The sequence below is a fragment of the Aulonocara stuartgranti genome (genome assembly GCF_965226115.1).
Source record: "Aulonocara stuartgranti genome assembly, chromosome: 9".
In the NCBI taxonomy this organism is placed as follows: Eukaryota; Metazoa; Chordata; class Actinopteri; order Cichliformes; family Cichlidae; genus Aulonocara; species Aulonocara stuartgranti.
In genome coordinates, this window is record NC_138960.1 from 12,418,305 (window position 1) to 12,438,210 (window position 19,906).

Consider the following 19,906-nt stretch of genomic DNA (forward strand, 5'->3'; position numbering starts at 1 on the left):
TGGATTACGCTTCTGCCCATTATATCGAATCAATCACAAGTAAACTGGCAAAGGTAGTTGAGCAAATTAATTCCAATCACATCTGAGTGTGTCACATAGATTGTCTCCCCCAGAGTGACCTTTGTTTTAAATATGCCACTCAAGCAAAGCTTCTTAGATGAAGTAATTCTTCCGTTAGGAGAATTAAACCTTAGTGACACACAAATAAATGCTTCAGCTGCACTTCAATCATTCGAGATATGCTTTGTTCTTCAATGATTTTATTTTCTGTATATCAAAGAAAGCATAATGGAGACCAAACACAAAAGGCAGGTACAAGTGAGGAGGAAAAATAAGCTTAATCAAAAATCTAACAATTCAGAACAACACTGCCACTATTATTGTTCAATATTCATAGGAATACCAGACTCTTTCTGAGCAGAGTGGTGGCATTTAAAACCATTATGAATCAATAATCAAAAACAGTGATGAGTAGTAATAATAAATCGTATAAGTAGTAGTACAGTTATAACAATAGTGATAATCAAAGTGACAATGAAACATAAGAGAATAAAAAGCAGATCTCCATAAAAACGTATCTAGTTTGGACAGTGCAACACCATGTCTATGTGTGTGCGCGTGTGTAATCCCAGTCTTGAGGATCAAGCACTCCAGTCCCTGCTTTACACACAAGATACAGTTTCCAACAGGAGTAAGAAATTATTAGTTGTCAAAGGACAGCATTACCCTCCTTGTTTCAAAAAAACCACACCGAGTGACTCTTAAATGTTGTGGTGATGGCTGTGTTCATTTGAAATGCCTGTAGCTTGTGCAAAAATTGTGGACTAGTGCAAGTGTCAAGCCGTGGGACGTCCTTTACAGTTTGCATTTGCGAACACCTCTCCTGCTCTCTGTCAACCTAAAGATTGCTTTTTGGTTTTTGAATGACAGAAAGCAAAGGGAGGATTACTTTGGAATATCAGGTTTTTTTTTTTTAATATATTTCTTTACAAAAAAAAAGTTCATGTTTAGTTTTGCATTTTGTTAAAACTATCAATAGTAACATTAATATACAACTTAAATTGAAGGAAAACATCTTTAGTATGTTAAGTGTCCTTCAACACAGCACCATCTTATTAGCTCTCACTCCACACACTTTTTTTTTTTCTTTTAGGTTTCCTAATTTGCTTCCTAGATTTGAATATCTGTTTGTCCCTTAAGGATGCTTGTAATACCCAGCTGTCTCCCTTGTTGTGGTTTCAGATATTAGCTCTCGTTTCACAGCACAAACATTACAAGAATCACCCACTCTGCTTCAAAACTGAGGGGGGAGGAGAAGAAAAAAAACAAAAACCCAAGAGGAAAACAAGTATGGGGAGGAGGGGGACAAACCATTTCAAACCCTGCTGTCTCAGTCTAGAGTTTTGGCTTTTGACCTAAAAAAATCTTTTAAAAAAAATTAAAAAAAAAATTAAAAAAAAAAAAAAAAAAAAAAGAATAAAGATCTGTTATGCCAGATTTGAATTGCTTTTTGTATCATTTGTATAAATATTGAAATGATTACAGAAATTCATAACTTTGCTGTCTAAAGCCCCTTTCAGTGGTGACGGCATCCGTCGGCTCCTTGTCCGAATCGACATGCAGGTCACCTGTGTGTAAAAGGTAGTGCGCCAGCCTGGTTAACACTCAGGTATCACTTTGAGCGCACACACACACACACACACACACACACACACACACACGCACACACGCGCACACACACAGAGCATGCTGTTGGCAAGTTTTCTACACAGTTTGTAATCTGCTATACATTGAAAATATTCTTCTATGGTGCATTTTCATTAATCCCAAGTCAGAAGGGATGTGTTTCGGAGCCTGTGTAGGAGGGATGGGGAATCATCAGTCTTAGCAGCACCATGCAGCACACAAAAGTGACCTACAAAATGGGGGGTTAGCCATCCTTTTTTAAAGAGACTAGTGAAGCCAGGAATTTTAAGTCTGAAAAGGGCTTTATACATAGTATTCGCAAAAAAACCAAAAAACAAACAAACAAAAAAAAAAAACCCAACACACACACACACGGTGAGGAAATCAGCCCAATTTGTCAAATTCAGACTGAATTCTCCAACAGGAATCTCCCGGACTTGGACGTGTATCCCACAGTAGCCGTTTAATAAAAAAATTTAAAAAAAAAAGTAATCTTCACCCACCAGTCTGAAGAGCTAAATTCCAAAATGAGACGCACACATTTGGGTAGGAAGTGAAATTTACAGCAAACGTGTGAAAGCATGATAGTTTGTAATTCTACACCTTGGCCAAGAGATTGCTGACAACTTTATAAACATGTGACATTCACAAATATTCTCCCAAAAACAAAAAAACGTTAATGTAAAAGCATTTTGGAATAAAGCTCTTCTTCAATACGCCCAAGTATTATACTCACACCTAAAGCATGTTTCATTTGATTAGGGAAAAAAAAACAAAAATCAAAAAAAAAAAAAACAACAAAAAAAAAACTATTTCACTTTATATTAAGGCATCCAACATGCATCAGCGTATCCTTCCATAAAAGACACCTGCATTCGAATGCTTAAAAACATTTCAAAACAATGTAAAATGTGTCAAAGTGCGGTATGCCAAAGATTCTACTTCCCTCAGCCTCTTTTTGCGCTGCCTATTTGGATTGTCGTGAAACTATGAACATGAATATGGGAACAATTCAACAGCCCTATTCTCTCCAAAGTACCTCCTTTTATATCCCAAAGTAGTGAGTAGACAAAACTCTTCATTTCACCCTTCTGTGGCAATTAAAAAGGGTGGCGGTTAAGACCAGTTCTTTCTCTCCCAATGATTTAGTCCAGTCGTATTTTATCCAAGCAATCTTTGCCCTAAAAGTGAAAGTAGGCGTGAGAAAAACAATTCCACAGGAGCAAAGTGGGAGTTATACATGTCAGCATTTCCATGTTATCCCAAAAAGTGTTTCCCAAAAATCCCCCCATGGCCTCTGCCAAAAAAAGAAAGAAAAAAGAAAAAGGAAACACTTGCATCAGTTTTTAGGGTACAACAGCTCAAGCGTGGCAAGCTGAGTGCCTTTACAAATTATAGGAAGGTCATAGAAGTAAGGTAATACATAACCACAGGGTTAGGACCAAAAATGTCTGGATAAAATGAGGATTAAGGGAACTCTGAGGAGGGTGGGGGTGTTATCACTTATCAGACAGCAACTGATTAAGTGACAAGCAGCAAGAAAAGAGTCTGCTGTTGTATTTGATACCAGGTGAGCTCTACAGATAACGGATATCAAGTCAGTGTAGGTTGAGCAAAGGATAGCGGGTGCAAGGGGGGAGCAAACATCAAAAACTAAAGAATATTAGTTTTTGAGGATTAGTGCTCAAATCTGTTTATTAAAATCTGAGGAGCCCAAATGGGTCCAACAATAGTCAGTGTGCAGACCAATCCTGATCTGAGTCTTTAACTGTTGCTGGTGGCCATCGCTGGAGGCAACTCGATTATTATCTCCCCTTCAGAACCACCGCCAGAGCTGGTTACAGTAGTGGAAAGAGCAGCACTGCTGGTTCCGCTCTTGTTGACGAGCGCCGTCGGCTGGCCAAAGTTAGTGGTTCTCAGGGTTGCCAGGTGACGCGGAGAGAAGACGTGGGCCCTTGCTGCAGCCCGGGATTCAAATGAGACGTTGCAAGCATCACAGCGCCCCGTCAGGGTCTCCTTTGGCACCGGCTGACCGGGCACTGGGGAAGCTGGAGGTTCGGTAACCATTAGCTGAACAGGCTTGGGCAGGATGGGTCGATTGGCCTTGAGAGCGCTGTACTGCAGGTAGCTTCCTGAGCTCATGTCTACCTTCCCGCCTGAAAGAGGAGACTGAGAATCCCACATTGGAGTGTGGAGATGCAAACAGAGAAGGAAAGGAGGTATGTTTAATGTTCAGAGTTTTAAAATGAACAAAGCAAAATTTAGGCTGTCTGGATATTTGCTGAGGACAAGTTATCAAGTTTCCTTAAATTTGAGCAATATTACCGAACTCAACCATATCAGCAACCATATGTGTATAAAGTGGTAATCCCAAAAGACAAGAGTCAAGCAAGCTTGTCATTAAAGTAGTGAAAGCTAGTGAGGGAATTTGGAGCTTTTATTTGTCAGATATTTTTAAGTAGGATTACTGAAATACATGCCCATTGCTTTACTTTATCCATTTATGTCTCAACTGATTTTCCAGGGTAGAAATGGTTGAATGTAATACTCCAACACCACCTCTAAAACCGCACAGCAGACCGAAATAAAACTCTGATTCAACATATTTTTAAAGAAAAGCATGTGTTCCTACTCTCTGCATTACATTTGCAAATATAAACAGTAAGTTTGTATTTTTAACGATGTATCAATAAAAAAAAAGAGGGAAAAAAGTTGTTTGTTTTTTTAATGTCATTCTCATAGAAAAACTTGTCAGCTTACCATTTTCTCCTGCTGCAGCCTCCAGCGCTTCTCCTTCGCTCTTGTGTTTTGGAACCAAATCTGCACCACCTTGAGCGGCAGGTTGAGCTCAGTGCCAATTGCCTCGCACTCCATGGCGTTGGGATGGGCACAGGTCTCGTAACATGACTGCAGAATGGACAGTTGTAGGCAGGACAAATGAGTGCGTGGTCTACGGCTGGATGAGTGGGGCAGAAAGCTGCTTTCTGTTGGGCTTGATTTAGCTACACATGGGGTGGAAGGGCTGGCCACTTTGGCAGAACTAGGGGTGTTAGGGCTGACTGGTGCAATGCTGGGGGTGGGAGGAGGGGGGATGGTACGAGGAGCTGTGTGCGTAGGAAGAGCCAGTTGTTCTCTTGATAGAGTGTTGATCTTAATGGGGACTTTGGAAGTCCAGTAGTTCAGCCCATTCTGTTTTTGTGGCACCACTGCTGTGGCTGAAGGCCTGTTGTTGATGGGAGTTGTGGGGAGCTTCGGCACCATGCGGTTAGTGGTTCCTGGTCCAAGACCAATCTCATTTTCGTTATCCCGCTCCTCATCGGTCTTTTCTTCCTCACTCTCATCTTCTAGCTTTCGTTTCAGGGCTGGTCGTGGGGCAATTGGAATCAAATCCTTGGGTGGCACCAAGAGGACAGGGGTATTTGCTTTGGGTGCAACTTTAACCATGGTGATGTTGCTGGTGGTTTCGAGCGTGGTCTTTGGCACTGCGGAAGCACTGCTGCTCACAGGAGATGCTGTGGTGGAAGAAACGATCTCCTTCGGCTTTATAGGAACGGGGGATATTTTTTTCATCACAACTGGCGCTTGTTTGGCCAGTTCATTTACAGGCTCCCTCTCTGTCTTGATGAGGGTGCGAACAATCGGAGTAGTTGTAATTCCCCCAGTATTGTTTGTAGCAGGCTTGTTAGTGAATATGGGTTTGGAAAGAGGCCAAGTAAATTTGATGAGAGGTTTGCCAACTGCCGCCAAGGTCCCGTCGCCGATGAATCTGACCTCGCCTTTTCTTTCCCTTGCCCTCATGTTCTGGAACCAAATCTGAACCACCTTCTTTGGAAGGTGAACCCACTCTGAGATCTGTTCAAACTCATGTTTCCCAGGATTTGGGTCTTTGAAATAGCAGCCATACAGAATATCAAGTTGTTCTGCTTGTATGATGGTCCTTGAACGACGCATATCCCGGTACCTTTTTCCTTTGGACTTCCTCTGCTCCTGTTCTTGCTCCCTCTCCTTTTCTCGGTCCCTTTCCAATAGTGTGGTGTTCATTTTTTCTCCAGGCCTCATATAAATGCTAGACTTGGTCACATTACTGCAGTTGACCATGTTTGTAACATTGTTAGAAGAGGGCATGGCAGTAAGAGATTCCGGCTTAACCTGGACGACTACCAGACCTTTGGATGTGGGCCTCAGGCCAAGTCCGTCCAGCAACTGTCCCTTCTGTGCTGCAATTGTATCAGCCAGAGATGAGGACAGAGCAGACTTTGAGCTGTTTTTGCCCATGCTGAGATCAAGAGCTGACTCACAGTCGTCACCATTGGACAGGTAGTGGGAAGTTTGGTTTTGTGAGAAGAGAGATTGCGAGAGAAGAGAGTTGGAGAAGCGTGTGATGGTTGGTGGGTTGGGAAAGATGGGGACTTTGCTTCCATCCCCAACCACCGAAGGAGTAAGGGAGAGAACATAGGGGCTAAGAAATGGAGTAGAAAAGGGAGTGAATGACAAGGGAAGTGAGTGGAGAGCACCAGTTGGGATTTCAGAGGGATCTGCTGCATTGGACTGTGAGCTTGGAGGATCACCTTGGGCCTCCAACTCTAGATCTACATCTGGGTCTTGCCTTTCCTTTTTTAGCTCCAGATCATGTTCAAACTTCTCTCTCTGTTTTTTTCTCTTGGCCCCTTGACTACCTCCGCCATCCTCATCTTCGTATTCATCCTCTGCATCGGAAAGAAACACAGTCGTGGAGCGCAATACCTTTCCTCCAACTGAACCCTTATCGCCGTGGACCTCCCGCTGTGCTTCGTCTTTAGCAGGGCTTTCAGGATCATCTCTTAAAGACCCATTCTGACTTTCCTCATCTGAAACAATGACAGAAGTGTAGACCTCATTCTCTGAATCCGATGTGAGACAGGAATCTCCCTGACCCTCCCTTCCCAACTCCCTGTGTTTGCGTTTCCCTCTTGTACTAGACAAATCCATGGCCTGATTACTAAATGGTTCAGCATCATCCTCACCTTCTGCTATTATGAGTGAGCTTTCCTCATCATCATAGTCATTATCAGAACTCTGACAATTTCTTGTAACACCGGTCAGCTGTTCCAACTCTGTCGCCCTCTGTCTTTGTTTTGTGTGTCTAGCTTGGGTCAGCCACCTTCGAACCTCTTCTTCAGAAAGACCCACCTCTCGGCCCAGCGCTTCACAGTCCTCATGGGGAGGACTTGCAGCATCAGCCTCACTACGTGACTCAAAGAAGGCCCAGAGAACCTCTGACTGGAACTCTGAAAGCACTGGAAGGTCTGGATAAATGGAATCCACTGTATTACAATGAAGACGATTTTGGCTGTTAGTTAAGGCATTGGTACTTGAGCTGGATTTTGGAGTGCCAAGAGAGCCACATGGGCTTGTGCCTGATTGGGATTTTTGAGGAGTAGAATCAGGACTAAGGGTAAGGTTTAAATTTACAGGACTGAGGCTCGAGTTGCTGGGCACAGATGCAGAAGGGGAGAGGTTGTTATTGCGGAGGCTCTTCTCTGTGCCCGCTGGGGAGAGATTCAGGCTAGCTGCTTTATCACCTTCCAGGTCCAACTGATTTGTTGAGCAGTCTCCATCTGTTGTGCTGTCTTCATGTGCCTTCCCATTGTTTTCATTATTCTCAACCTTTATGTTACTTTCTATATCAGAACACTGTGAAACGTCTGTACTGTTCTCCTCCTTATGTTTCTGGGCAGTACGGTTATGCTCATCTTTGACCTGATCAGAGATCTTTTCTTCAACAGTCTCATTTCTAGCCTCACTTTTTTGTTCTCTCTCACTCTTTAAAGTCTGTTTTTGCTCTTCCCCACAGAGCTGTATGTTTGTTGGAACTCCTGCAGAGGGCCACTGGTTCTGTAAGCTGTTAAGTCTTTGGGTTAGAAGGGCTTGCTGGGCTGTGCTGAGACCTACGAGTGGCACGCACTGGGTAAGGAGCTGGCCCTGCTGGTTCTCTTGGTGCTGCTGGGTTTGGGCTTGGAGCCCATTTAAGATCAAGGGCATGACCATTTGAGGCTGAGGCACAAGCTGAGGTGCAGCGGCACCAGGAGCAGCACTAGCTGCAAACAGGGAGGGGAGGAGGGAGTGTGACAGCGTGTTGGGACTGGAAGTGAGGAGGGTGAGAAAGGCCGAGACCGCCTGAGCTGAGGCCACAGGGGAAGTGAGGAGGGAGGGAGCCACTTGTGAAGTTGGAATCTGCTCGCCTTCTTTCGCAGCAGTCACCATCAACGTCCCAGGAGCAGCACAGTTGGTGGAGGTAGCTGACTGACTGCTTCCACTTTCCGACGTGGTAACTACTGGGTTGGCAGCGCTGCCTCTCAAACCAGCAGCAGCCACTGCGCTGTTTGCAGCATGTGCAGCAATTCCAGCATTTCTGCTGCGGGTCTGGTGCAAGACAGATTTCATATGGCTCTCAAGGGTGATGGCATGATTGTAGGAGACTCGACATACAGAACACTGGTAGGGTTTGTTTGATATATATGGCCGAGACAGGATTGGAACTGAAGGAGTTTGGGGACTACTTTCTGCACCTTGTTTTCCAGAGCCTGTTGTCATTCTCTGAATGTGGGATGCAGAGTTGTAATGAACACTCAAGGCAGTTCTGCTGGGAAAACTTTCCAAGCAGGCATTACATTTGAATGAACGGGTGTTATTTTCAGCTGGCACACAGTTTTTACCAACTGACTTTTCACTAGCGTCTGGGATTTCTGTGTTTTCAGTTGCATTTTGCTGTTTGGCTCCTGTAAGTGGATTTCCCTCCTCTTCTGGCTCGGCTTCAGCTTCACCTCCCTCCTGTTCCATTATTCTCTCTTCCTCCATCTCTTTGTCTCCAAGCGTCTGGGTAGCGTCTGAACTCTTGATAGATTTGCAGGGGTCTGAAGTGATGTCTTCAGCAGGCTTCAGTTGTGAAGACTCAGCATCTGATAAGATAAATACACAATCAACAATCAAAATCAAATCAGTGGTGTAGTAAACAATAAATGTACATTTACATACGGCATGTAATTTGTATAAGTGAGAGGATTTTCCACTCCAAAAGCATGCTCTAACCTTACTCTTCGAGCCTCCTTTTGTCTTTACATAGTTTTAAAATAGATTATCACCATCAATCAGTAAAGGTCAACCAAGTTAAAGTTGTTGAGATATCCAATTAGTGCGGTTACGACAACAACGGGCATGTGTTATTATCCTTTCAATTTTATAGTTTACTTCTCATGTGTTAATTACAAAAACAAGCATCACTCTCACCTGAGGACTTGTGAGCGCCTTTGTCCTCGTCTACACGGGCAGCCCGTTTTAGAACAGCCTGATAACAGAAAAGGAGAGAGTCAGCAAAATTTCCATAGCAAACTTGACTGCGGAATGGCTCTTTCGAGATGAGCTGAATGCTATAATGTAGCTTCTGTGAAGCACAACATTTGGGTGTGACTCATTGATGTGTGGTTATATTACACATAGCGAGCCTGCCTTTAATTTGCAAATTACCCTTCAGGCATAAATTAAGTAGTCTTTGATCAATTGAGCCACCAGTAAAATTCCCTTCATTTCTTAACATTATACACAACTAAACCATCGTGGTTCTTTACAGACTGTTCACAGAGATGCTTACTTTTTCAAATGTGATGGCTACTTAAATACTTTCAAAGTGACATACTCGGTAACAGGCTAAGCCAAACAATGAGATGTTCAAACTATTTAAACAACGATCACAGTCCTGACTACACAAAGGGGATATGCACAAACAAGTCATGAAAACAGAAATTACTTCAATCACATTTTAAACTACTATTAATTACAGTAGTGTGCAAAAGTCTTGCGCTAACACAGATGAAAATATCAGTTTAAAGCAAGTTTACACAATTCTAAAAAGTTTTCAAATCAATATTTGGTATGACCACTTTTAACCAGTAACACAGCCTGAACCCTTATCATTGCTTTAAGTAGTATTAAGAAATAGTTCTCCAGGCATCTCGAAAGACATTCAAAGCATTTCTTTGGATGTTGTCTGACTTTTTTTTCCTGTTATCTACCAAGATGATCCCACACAGCTTCAATAATGTTGAGGTCCGGGCTCTGGGGAGGCCAGTCCATGACTGAATGTTTCTTTGTGTTCTTCTATCCAAATATTACTTCACCGGCAGTGTGTTTGGGATTACTGTCATGCAGCAAAAATTAACCGCTTCTTAAAATATATTGCATGGTAGCTCAAAAATCTGACATTGCTTTTCATAATTCATCATTTTCACAAGATCCCCAACACCAATGACTGAAATGCAGCTCCAAACAATGACAGGGCCTCCACTGTGTTTTAAGGATGATCACTGTTGTACTGTCCTAGCCTCCTCTATAAAATACTGATAATAATTTCAGTGAAAAAAAAAAAAAAAAAAAAAGTGGATTCTTCATTCCTTAAGATCTGTTGACACAGATTTACAGTCTATTTGTGTACTTTGTCATACCTCAGCTTTTTCTCTCAGTTTCCTTTACTCAATGATTTTTTTTGACAGACACCCTTCCACTGAGACCATTTCAGATGAGGCTTCAGTGATGGATCAACTGAAGGGCCAGATGCACCTCTCAGGTTCTGTGTCAGGTCTTTACTAGATTGTCCCGCCAATTTCCTAAGGACATGACTTTCAGATGCTATTCATCATAGTTTTAGAAGGCTACCACTTCTTTTGTCCTCCACTTGTCCAGTTTACTCAATTTTTTAAGGGCACACTGCACACCATGCCATGAAGGGCTCACCCTATCGGTGAAAAATAAATAAATAAAGCTGGTTCCTGTTATCTTTGATCTTGGACATTTTTAAATAGTCACCTAAAGAAATGAGAACAAGTGTGTTTTTGTGACAAGCTGCTAGTAACAAAGTGTCTAAAAATACATTTTAAAAATGGTTCTTAGTCAAGTTCTCTGTTGTGTAGACAACATTCAACACAGTTTCATCCCTTCAGTTAGGTGCTATAACAAACAAACAAAATATTTGTTTGTCCATGTACTGACCATTTCCTCTGAAAATGGTCAGTACATGGACTAAAGAAAAGGCGAGTAAAAAAAAAATTAGCCAATGCTCAAAGAAAACCTTTCAAAGACCTTCAGAAAGTCATATATATATATATATAAAATATAAAATGACACATACACAGAGAGGAGTGACTCAATACTTTGCACGGTACTGCATATACTACTGAGATCTATGTATCACCAATGGTTGTATAGAAATACATTTTTCCTCTTGATTTTAAGTAAACGGTATTACAAATTAAGAATTTAACTGGCTTAGTTGTGTTTTCCATTGCTTAACAATGCCAATTTTCTAATGCATTTCATACTATGCCAGCTACAACAGAGAGGAAACTACAATACCTCAGCACTAAACACTGGCGCACTGGTTTTATTTTAACAGTAGATTACAGTCTATCTCTGACCACTGTTCCTCTTTGACAATGTATTTTTCCTGTTTTGCATTCATCACCATGACTTCTGATACTTCTGTGCTTGCCTCGTCACTTAATTAATCATGCATTTGTTACCCCAGCATTTATAGCATCGACACTAAGGCTTGTGTAACTTTCCTGCCTCAAAAGCAACTATTAAGTTGGATAAGCATCACAGGAAAAATTTTTTTAAGAAGTTGTGAATTTGATTTAAGTTATTATGTCTAATCCCTGTATAACAGCCAGGAAGAAGTGAGATCATTAAACATTATGCACGTAACTGATATATTACCCAATATAATCAGGCTGTATAACAAGAGGAAGGAGGGGGGAAAAACATGAACTCAGCCATAATTTGACATACTTTGGCCATAATGCCATGCCACACTTACAATATCCAGCAACCTGTCGACACACGATGAAAGCACGCTGTGTTGTTGGGTGAGATGTAGAGATAGGGAAGATCTGTCTGATTGCCCTTTTTGGCACAGGGGGCACAACCACTCTGCCACCCCATTCCTTTCACTGCACACCGCCTCTCCAGACTCCTCCTAACAAACACAAATAGACGTTTGAGAATCCTGCCCTTCAGGAGTGGTTTCTTTGCGAAAAAGAAAAACAAAGCAAAACAAAACAAAAATAAATGATGCATAAAGTATTTCATAGAAAAAGAAAGAAATTAAGATGTGATGCAATAACTGCAGTTTATGAAAGGGACTGACCAAGCTCAAGGAGGGAGTTAGATACAGACCAAGACAAACTGTTACTGGATGAATATCCACGTCAATAAATCTAATCACAAATAAGTACCTCAGTGTCACAAGAGTTGCACTTCTAACTTTCTAAAGAGATTGTTATTATTTGTCCACAACGACCAATTACACATCAACTCAAACTGTTTAAGTGGCAGCTTTGTAATGTAAATGAGTACACCTCACACTCGTAGATGAATTTACAAGGCACTGATGCGAACTCAAAGTTGCTCCTGGATACAAGATCGACTTAATAAACATATCTTTGTTGCCATTCTGACAATAAATCCGTACATACAATACCGAAATAAATGCAGAATAACCAGAGGAGCACACTCGATGCAAATCATAACATGCACTGCCCGAATTTACAAGTACACTGTCTCTCAGATCACAAATATCCCCACTGGTTTTGACTAATACGAGGAACATGTGCCCAGCATACTGCATATATTCTGATACCACACTGTACTCGCTCACCGTGCAGGATTAAAAAAAATAAATGAAATACTCGGGCTCCCATACAGTCTTAAGGAAACCAAACAAACCGCTGGTAGTGTGAATATTACCACAGAGCTTTCATGTATACTTCGGCTAAAATTCACAATCAAAGGTGCAGCGGAAAAACACGGGAATTCGTGCCCATGAGGAGAAATACCAACACAGCTCCCATCCTCACTTCCTCGTCATGCCAATTAGCAAGCTAGCAGGGTTATATGACCAGATAATATTTCGACGAGTCTACATCTGCAGAGTGTATCGCGTTTAATAGCTCCTAGTCACGAGTTTAATCATCAAAAGCAGAAGACCTACCTAAACTGGCATCTTCTTGGCCGTAGTTGGCTAATTAACGAGCAGCCTAATTAGCTATGCCGAGCAGAGACGAATCAATTAGCTAGCAAGCTAGGCGCTGTGAAGCCCCCCCTGTAACGTCGCATTACAGTGGTGTTTCTGGAAACGCTGGCTGCCAGTTAGTTTACTGAAAATAAAAACCTGCAGTCACAGCCACACTTCTCCGAAACTGTACAAGACAAGGCAGGCGTCCGCGTAATCTCGCTCCTGGCTCTCTCGGTTAAGGCTGAGCGATGATTAAATTAATAAACAAAAAGGAGGGGGTGGGGGGCTGTGCTATTAACAGTCGTGTCACTTTGCTAGCTAGCCTGTTAGCAGGCAGAGATAATTAACCGCTCCTCAAACTGTCTCCCAACTGGCCGCTCTACACTCCCTACAAAACTCTGCCTCGGCCAGGTGGGGAAACTGCAGCTTCAATAACCGAGCGAGTTTACCCAGGATAGACGATAGACTCATAGGCTTCATATTAAAATAAAAAACAAAACCTCGGCCTCGAGTTATTTCCTTACCCCTCTGATTATAGGCTGCCAGTCGGGCATCTAGTGTTGCACTGCCCGCCGCCTGCTGCTCAACAGCGCAAATTGAGGCCTAGCCGGACTAAAGCCATTTAATTAATGAACGTGGGCTCCGCTTACAGATGTGTTAGAAGCACTCGCACCCCCTCCTCCCTCGCCGCCCAGCAAGACCCCCTTTTTGGACGCGTCCTAGCGCTCAAATCCATACCTTAAACACTCACGGTGCAACACATGGCCATTTAAACTAGCGTTTTAAGAGCTTCGAGCCGTAATTGGCGAAAGAATTAGACACCGAAAAGCGAGTTAAAAAAGCAGAGTACGTGCGCGGCGGTCGCTTCGACGATGGGGGTGGTGTAGGGAGAGCCAGGCAAAAGAGAGAGACGAGAGGCGAGAGAAAAAAGTTTGGGATTTAATGTTGGATTTCTATGAGGGATCGGATTAGTATGGGGCACGATCCGTCGTTTGCTCGATCCTGTAGCAGTCGCAGGCCACTCTCCCCGCTCAAATCGGCACAATTAACCGATCGCGAATGGCGTTTAATTAAGTTCGGAGCAATTAGCTAATGCGTTTTTTTTTACCTGCATGGTCGCCGCTCCAGCACACGCACGCACACACACACGCTTCCTCTGTGGCTCCTCAGAAGTGAAAAGTTTTCTTGCCTGCCCTCCCTCCCTCTCTCTCTTTCTCTCTCTCTCTCTCTCTCCTGTTCTCCCCCTCCCTTCATTCGCCCTATCCCTCTCTCCTTCCCCTCTTCCCTCTAGTAAACAGACCACAGCTCCCCCCGAGGCTGATTGCTGACATTCAGAGGGGACAGACACGGCAATCAAATCCCTTATGTAACCCCGCAGATATTACAGATAATTAATGTATGTTGAAACACTGATCGCTTATTATTGGGTAATAGAATTAATTAAGACAAAGAGAAAAAGGGGGAAATGGAGGATGAATGATATATTCATTTAGAGAGGTGGTGGGGGGAGAAAGAAATATCTTAATGCTCAAATTACACGGAATGCCCCTTAAATGCGAGAGCTCTTCCTCATTTTCACATTAAAAGGTGAATAATAAATGAGTCCCCATTCTGCCAACTTAGATTGTCACAAAGAGTGTGACGACTTAATTAAAGCTGAATAATGGAGATGTGACCGCGGAGCTTCCCTTCGCCGGCCTCCTCACACCCTCCTCCGCACGAATTCTGACATGTTTTCACTCAAACTATAGGTGTGGCGCACATCAACAGCCGACTATGTGGGATAAATATTTATGAAGCGGAGCGGATTAAAACTGCACCATCTGTATGTCCCCTGCGTTTCTGGGACAGGAAGTGATTTTCCTGAATATACCAATAGGTGTCCTTAATTGCGCCTGTGCGAAATCAAACGTTGCTGACGTGTAGAGGTCGCACGGATTGAGCTTTTTCTCTGATTTCAAAGCCGAATTGTTTGGAGTGAAGGAGCTGATGCGTGAAGGTGTGTGACGGTACACTTGGTGTTTTTTTTTGGAGACTCTGTGGTTCATATTGTTGATTTTGACATGTAGCTCCCGCACGATTCCACAGCAGCTGCACCGCCTGGGCTGAACGGCTCGAGTGTGATAATTAGACCGGTGTAACTTACTAATGGAGATACGTTTTTTGTTATTTTGTAACATACATAGGTTACATTATAACATTTAAGGACAGTCAATAGTAACTGGGGTGGCTGTTTAAGTGGAAGAAAGTTAGCATATCATTAGCAATAGCACAATGTAAACAACCTTTTACGAGGAAAGACATTTATGTATATAACCTAATTTTAGTCAAAATATAGAAAACTAAAGGTTATATAATTTTCTTAATATTATTATATTAGTATAACTGTATTATTACTGATGCTTGTACTGTATTTCAGTGTAGAGCAGGTTAAATTACAGGCTGAATTTTGGCAGTACTTGCCAGCCACTTAGGTATACCTTGCTAGTACTGGATTGGATTTTTTACATTTAGAGCTGCCTTAATTCTTCATGGCATACATTCAATAAGCTGTGGAAACATTCCTAAGAGATTTTGCTCCACATAGACATGAAAGCATCACACAGTTACTGCCGTTTTGTCCAGCTGCACTTGCGTTCCCCCACATCCCAAAGGTGCTCTGCTGTATTGAGATCTGGTGAGGGCATTTGAGTACAGTAAACTCACTTTTATTAAGAAAAACAAAAAATAACACTTGCTAGCTCGTTGTTCACGCTAAATTCTGACCCCACCATCGAGCAATGGAGGGCCATCAAATTAGTTAACATTTTTCCCGTAGTACTCAGGTAGGCTGTGGTGTTTAAGCCATGTTCAGTTGCTACTAAGAGGTTCAAAATGTGGCAACAAAATGTTCCCTTCACCATTACACTGCCAGCAGCAGCCTGAACTGTTAATATAAAGCAGGATGGATCCATGCTTTCTTGTTTACACTAGTTTCTGACCCTACCATCATGATGTCACAGCAAAAATCGAGGCTCATCAGACAAGGCAATGTTTTTCTAGTCCTGTTCTTAGCTTGCTGTAGCCTGTCTGCTTCAAGGTTTGACTTGTTGTGCATTCAGAGATGCTCTTGTGCATACCTTGGTTGTAGCAAGTAGTTCTTTGACTTTTTCCTTCCTATTAGCTCAAAGCAGTCTAGCGATTCTCCTCTGACCTCTGGCATCACCAAGGTGTTTTCACCCAGTGAACTACTTCCCTCTGGATGTTTTCTCTTTCTCAGAAGGTTTTTTTTTGGAAACCCTAGAGATGGTTTTGTGTGAAAATCCCAGCAGATCATCACTTTCTGAAATACTCAAAGCAGCCTGTTGGCTAATTAACAATCTTGTCACATTCAAATTCACTTTAGTCACCTTCCTTCCCGTCTGTTGCTCTGTTTGAACCCCCAACAGGTCATCTTCACCACCACTCATCAGCAGTGGTGTTACAGCAACATAACAAAACATTTCCCATAACACAGTCAGTCTGTGCTTTCTGCCCATCAATGAGAGCATTAACTCATCATATACAACATACACCATTCTATTTATATCACTCCTACAGTGACTTTAAAGTAGACGTGGGCGTATTTGCAGTGCATTACACTATCACTTTGGATCTCACCATGTTTTCTTTCTTGTTTTTCTTGTTTGTTTTCTTTTAGATGAGTGTTGAAGTGGAAAGGAAATTTTTATGCAATGCCGACACCCTGAAAAAACTGGAGGAGATCGGGGGTATGTGTTTAATTTGTCCGCCACACATTTACACATGAATCCAGTCAGATCGGAGGCATTTATCTGACGCTCTGATCCACGACGAATTATAAACGGCCACTGAAAGGCTTTTCCAGCATTTAATGGCACTAATTCCTGTGGTTGTTGTCTAACTGTAGTGACACTGGCCATCTGTCTTTGGTTAATGATGAAGTTTAATTATCTGTATCAGCCTTTTTACATTTTATTTATTAAATTATCTATTTTAAAAAATCCCTTTTTCCATCAGCAGTTTGCGTTGGCCAACAGCAGATTCACGACCAGTATTTCGATACTCCTGAGTTTCACCTGACTTTGAGGGACATGTGGCTGCGTAAACGTAAAGGATGCTGGGAGCTCAAGTGCCCGACAGCAGAAGCGCAGAGCGGGAAGCAGGGTGAAGCAGCAGCATCGCTGTGCACCCGTTACAAGGAGATAACCAGCCTGCCTGAAATTCACCTGAGAGTCAAAGAGGTCATAAAACAGGACAGAGAGTCAGAGGCGGGCTTCTCACAGGAAGATGAGTCGTGGCTGAGCAAACTGGACCTGGTGTGCTTTGCAGAGTTTACAACAGCACGGTGCTCGTTTACTTTAAAGGAGGAGGGCGTGCAGATCGATCTGGACCAGGCTGACTTTGGCTATCATGTGGGGGAGATAGAAGTCCTCATATCAGAGGGAGGAGATGAGCAGGCTGCACTGGAGAAGATCAGAAAAACGGCAGAAAAGCTGGGTATACGCTCTCAAACATTTAACACATCCACTGCCTTATACTGTGTATTATTAAGCGTACCTGTGAAGTAGTGAAGACTTTTTTCTCTTCTTTTTCACAGGGCTTACTGGAGATCAGCGAGTTAAAGGAAAAATGGATGTTTACCTCAAAAGAAATCACCCTGAGCACTATGCAAAACTGCTTAGTGAACACATCCTGTAAGAGATCATACTGCATCTGTACAAATATGGGAACAAAAAAAGGTCTTATTTACTATAAAAGGTAATATTCTGTAATAAAGTATAGATTTATAAACTCAATTGCTACGTGAACTTTTTGTATGTGAGGTTATGTTTTAGGGGGTTTGGGGATGGGTTTGGGCATTCGATCAGAGTTTATATTAATTTATCGCTAATGATGACAATGTTTTCTTACCGAGAGTAAAGATGTGTACTCACAAAGAGGAGGAACTGGTTTGTGACATGTGGCAGAGGATCTTCTGATTGCTCGGCACACATTTATAGAGTGATGAAACCGTCCCATTGTCTTTTCAAAGAAACTTTCTTCACAGTATTTAAATCTGAATGTCTCACTAAAAACATTTGCACTTGAATGTTCTAGCGTTCAGAATTTGACTTGTTATATGTAGATACATATCTTTTGACGTATGCCATGCTTTGCAAGCAGTCACCTTTACGAGAGACTGTTTTTGGAGGCACTAATTAGTTTGTCATGTCCACGTCGTTATTAAGTAACTATTAAGTAATTACACAATGATAAATGAATACCTACAGTTGGTTGTGTGTATGTGGGCGGAGGGTGCAGCTATGTTTGTATTCCTGTCTGTATGAGAGCATTTAGTGACATTAATCCATTGTCCATCCTCTTAATCCTAAAATAAACCATCAGGTGCCAAACCCTACCCAAATCCTAGTTTTAACCCTTAAAACCCAAATTATAACCCCAACAAAACAAAAGCCTCCTGTGCACAGCCACATCTCAAACAGGCACAATCACACACATTTAGTGAGTGTATCCTTGTAGCTGCACTCCTTCCAAAACAGTAACTTCCCTGCATGTTGCACGTTCAGGTCACACCTGTAAGTTGGAGCTATGGATAAATAGGGTCCAAATAGCCTGTTTTAGATCCAATTTAAGACCCAGGAAGCACAGAACAGGTTGCAAAGAACAGAGTGAGGACTGCAACCTTTCAACTAAACAAAAACATGTTCTGCTACTTAAGTCAAAATAGCTATTGCGCAGCATCTTGATTGTCCCAGAAATATTTCCTCCTTCAACCTATTGTTTACATTTACAGTTACATGCATTGTTAGAGTTATTATCATCTTAAATCTGATCATGAGAAAATGTTTGCCTGCTTCAGAGACACACAAGGGGCTGCACTGAGCGTGTTGTTCACGGTGAGAAAAAAAAGTGCTCCAGTGATGTCATTAAAAAGCTTCCCGCCTCATGACTATCTGTTTGTTTTCTTCAAAAAGATTTCTTTGTTATGATGTGTACCAGAGATTAGATAGAAATCAGTCAGTTCAGTGATGGTTACAGAAAAAGGAGGGGAAACACACAGTTAGAGGACAAACTGACTTTAAGTTTGGCTCTTTAAGCTCCATCACTTCTGTCTGTTAACGACAACATTTCTAATAGTCCTGTGCAATATCTACTTAATGGTGATATATTCATTAGCAAGAGGAAAACACTGTATATTTTAAGCTACAAAGAAAAATTCATGTTCTTGCACGTCAGCTTGTATCAATGATAAATTACCAGAGTCATCCATGGATAATCCTCTTTCGTTTTGGGTCATGTCCAGTCAGGTGGATGCAATGGAGGAGGATTCTCAGAGGTGTAGACTGGTTCTCCTGCACCTGTTGTAGGCAGATCCACCTGGACACCTGGAATTCACACCACACACACCATGGCTTCTGCTGTGCACAGACAGCTGGTCTTGTTCACAGGAAGACTGCACAGGAGGCCAACTTCATGCAGGAGTTGTTACACAGGCAGTCCTGTGTCATGCAGAATGTAGATGATCCCTTAATTTAAAAAGAAAACAACCCATCATCATCTACCAATCAGACATGCAGTGGATCGATTCCCAGCTAAAAAAGTATCCTTGAGCAAGTACTAGCCCTTTGAGTTTCCCCTGATTCATCCATCAGAGTGTGAGTGTGTGAAAATGTTAGCTAAAGGTGTGTAGGTATAGATGAAAGCACTGCATGACGCTGTATGTGACTGGGTGAATTAGATTTATTATACAAAGCACTTTGAGTGCTCAAACTGAGTAGAAAGTTGCTGTATAAGCACCAGTCCTGTTATCAGGGGCGGATCTAGGGGGAGGGGCTTTGTTTTCTTAGAAGAGATAACGATATAATAATTAGTTATTATACCTCTGTACCATTTACAGAGGTATGTGCTACCCTGTGTAGATCTCTTGCTCCTCCTTTGTTCTCACATGTAAAATTTTCTAGATCAGTCACTGCCTGTTACCACTTACAGTTTCCATGTACAGTGATCACAACAGAAGTCTGAATGTTTCAAACTGCAACAACACTTATTTAATGGACACCACGGCCCATAAGTCAGGAGGTCATACTTGTAGCAAAGGAAACACAGAGTAAACCTAAGGCAGTCTGCATACGCTTACAATGTGATAGATGTTGGAGCAGAAATTTATTAGCCATA

The 19,906-nt window shown here is 42.2% G+C and overlaps 2 protein-coding genes across 6 annotated transcripts; one reads left to right on the top strand and one right to left on the bottom strand.

Annotated features, from left to right (window-relative positions):
• Nucleotides 1–243: 243 nt before the first annotated feature.
• Nucleotides 244–14,249, bottom strand: zfhx2 (zinc finger homeobox 2). 3 transcript variants are annotated; one of them, XM_082547031.1, is made up of 5 exons: nt 13,839–14,247; nt 11,534–11,692; nt 8,953–9,010; nt 4,447–8,624; nt 244–3,855 (listed from the first exon to the last, which is right to left on the bottom strand). In XM_082547031.1, the coding sequence occupies exons 1-5, from the start codon at nt 13,842–13,844 to the stop codon at nt 3,451–3,453; spliced, it is 4,806 nt and encodes a 1,601-aa protein (XP_082403157.1). In that variant the 5' UTR covers nt 13,845–14,247; the 3' UTR covers nt 244–3,450. The 3 variants fall into 3 exon arrangements, with proteins under 3 accessions (XP_082403157.1, XP_082403156.1, XP_082403158.1); XM_082547030.1 differs by lacking the exon at nt 13,839–14,247 and adding an exon at nt 13,255–13,461; XM_082547032.1 differs by lacking the exon at nt 11,534–11,692 and having other exon boundaries at nt 13,839–14,249.
• A 223-nt stretch (nt 14,250–14,472) lies between these two features.
• thtpa (thiamine triphosphatase) lies at nt 14,473–19,060 on the top strand. 3 transcript variants are annotated; one of them, XR_014278846.1, is made up of 5 exons: nt 14,473–14,729; nt 16,410–16,479; nt 16,748–17,227; nt 17,328–17,488; nt 19,035–19,060. XR_014278846.1 is itself a non-coding variant. In XM_082546422.1 (4 exons), the coding sequence occupies exons 2-4, from the start codon at nt 16,410–16,412 to the stop codon at nt 17,426–17,428; spliced, it is 648 nt and encodes a 215-aa protein (XP_082402548.1). In that variant the 5' UTR covers nt 14,473–14,729; the 3' UTR covers nt 17,429–17,526. The 3 variants fall into 3 exon arrangements, 2 of the variants coding, with proteins under 2 accessions (XP_082402548.1, XP_082402547.1); XM_082546422.1 differs by lacking the exon at nt 19,035–19,060 and having other exon boundaries at nt 16,751–17,227; nt 17,328–17,526; XM_082546421.1 differs by lacking the exon at nt 19,035–19,060 and having other exon boundaries at nt 14,474–14,729; nt 17,328–17,526.
• Nucleotides 19,061–19,906: the final 846 nt, after the last annotated feature.

Coding starts and splice junctions, on each gene's coding strand:
- zfhx2 (XM_082547030.1), bottom strand. CDS start 13,284: ATGCCCGACTGGCAGCCTATAATCAGAGGG. Junction 9,011..11,533: donor TCGACAGGTTGCTGGATATT/GTAAGTGTGGCA, acceptor TTCTGTTATCAG/GCTGTTCTAAAACGGGCTGC. Junction 3,856..4,446: donor GGCTGCAGCAGGAGAAAATG/GTAAGCTGACAA, acceptor TGGGATTCTCAG/TCTCCTCTTTCAGGCGGGAA.
- thtpa (XM_082546421.1), top strand. CDS start 16,410: ATGAGTGTTGAAGTGGAAAGGAAATTTTTATGCAATGCCGACACCCTG. Junction 16,480..16,747: donor AAAACTGGAGGAGATCGGGG/GTATGTGTTTAA, acceptor TTTTTCCATCAG/CAGTTTGCGTTGGCCAACAG. Junction 17,228..17,327: donor AAAAACGGCAGAAAAGCTGG/GTATACGCTCTC, acceptor TCTTTTTCACAG/GGCTTACTGGAGATCAGCGA.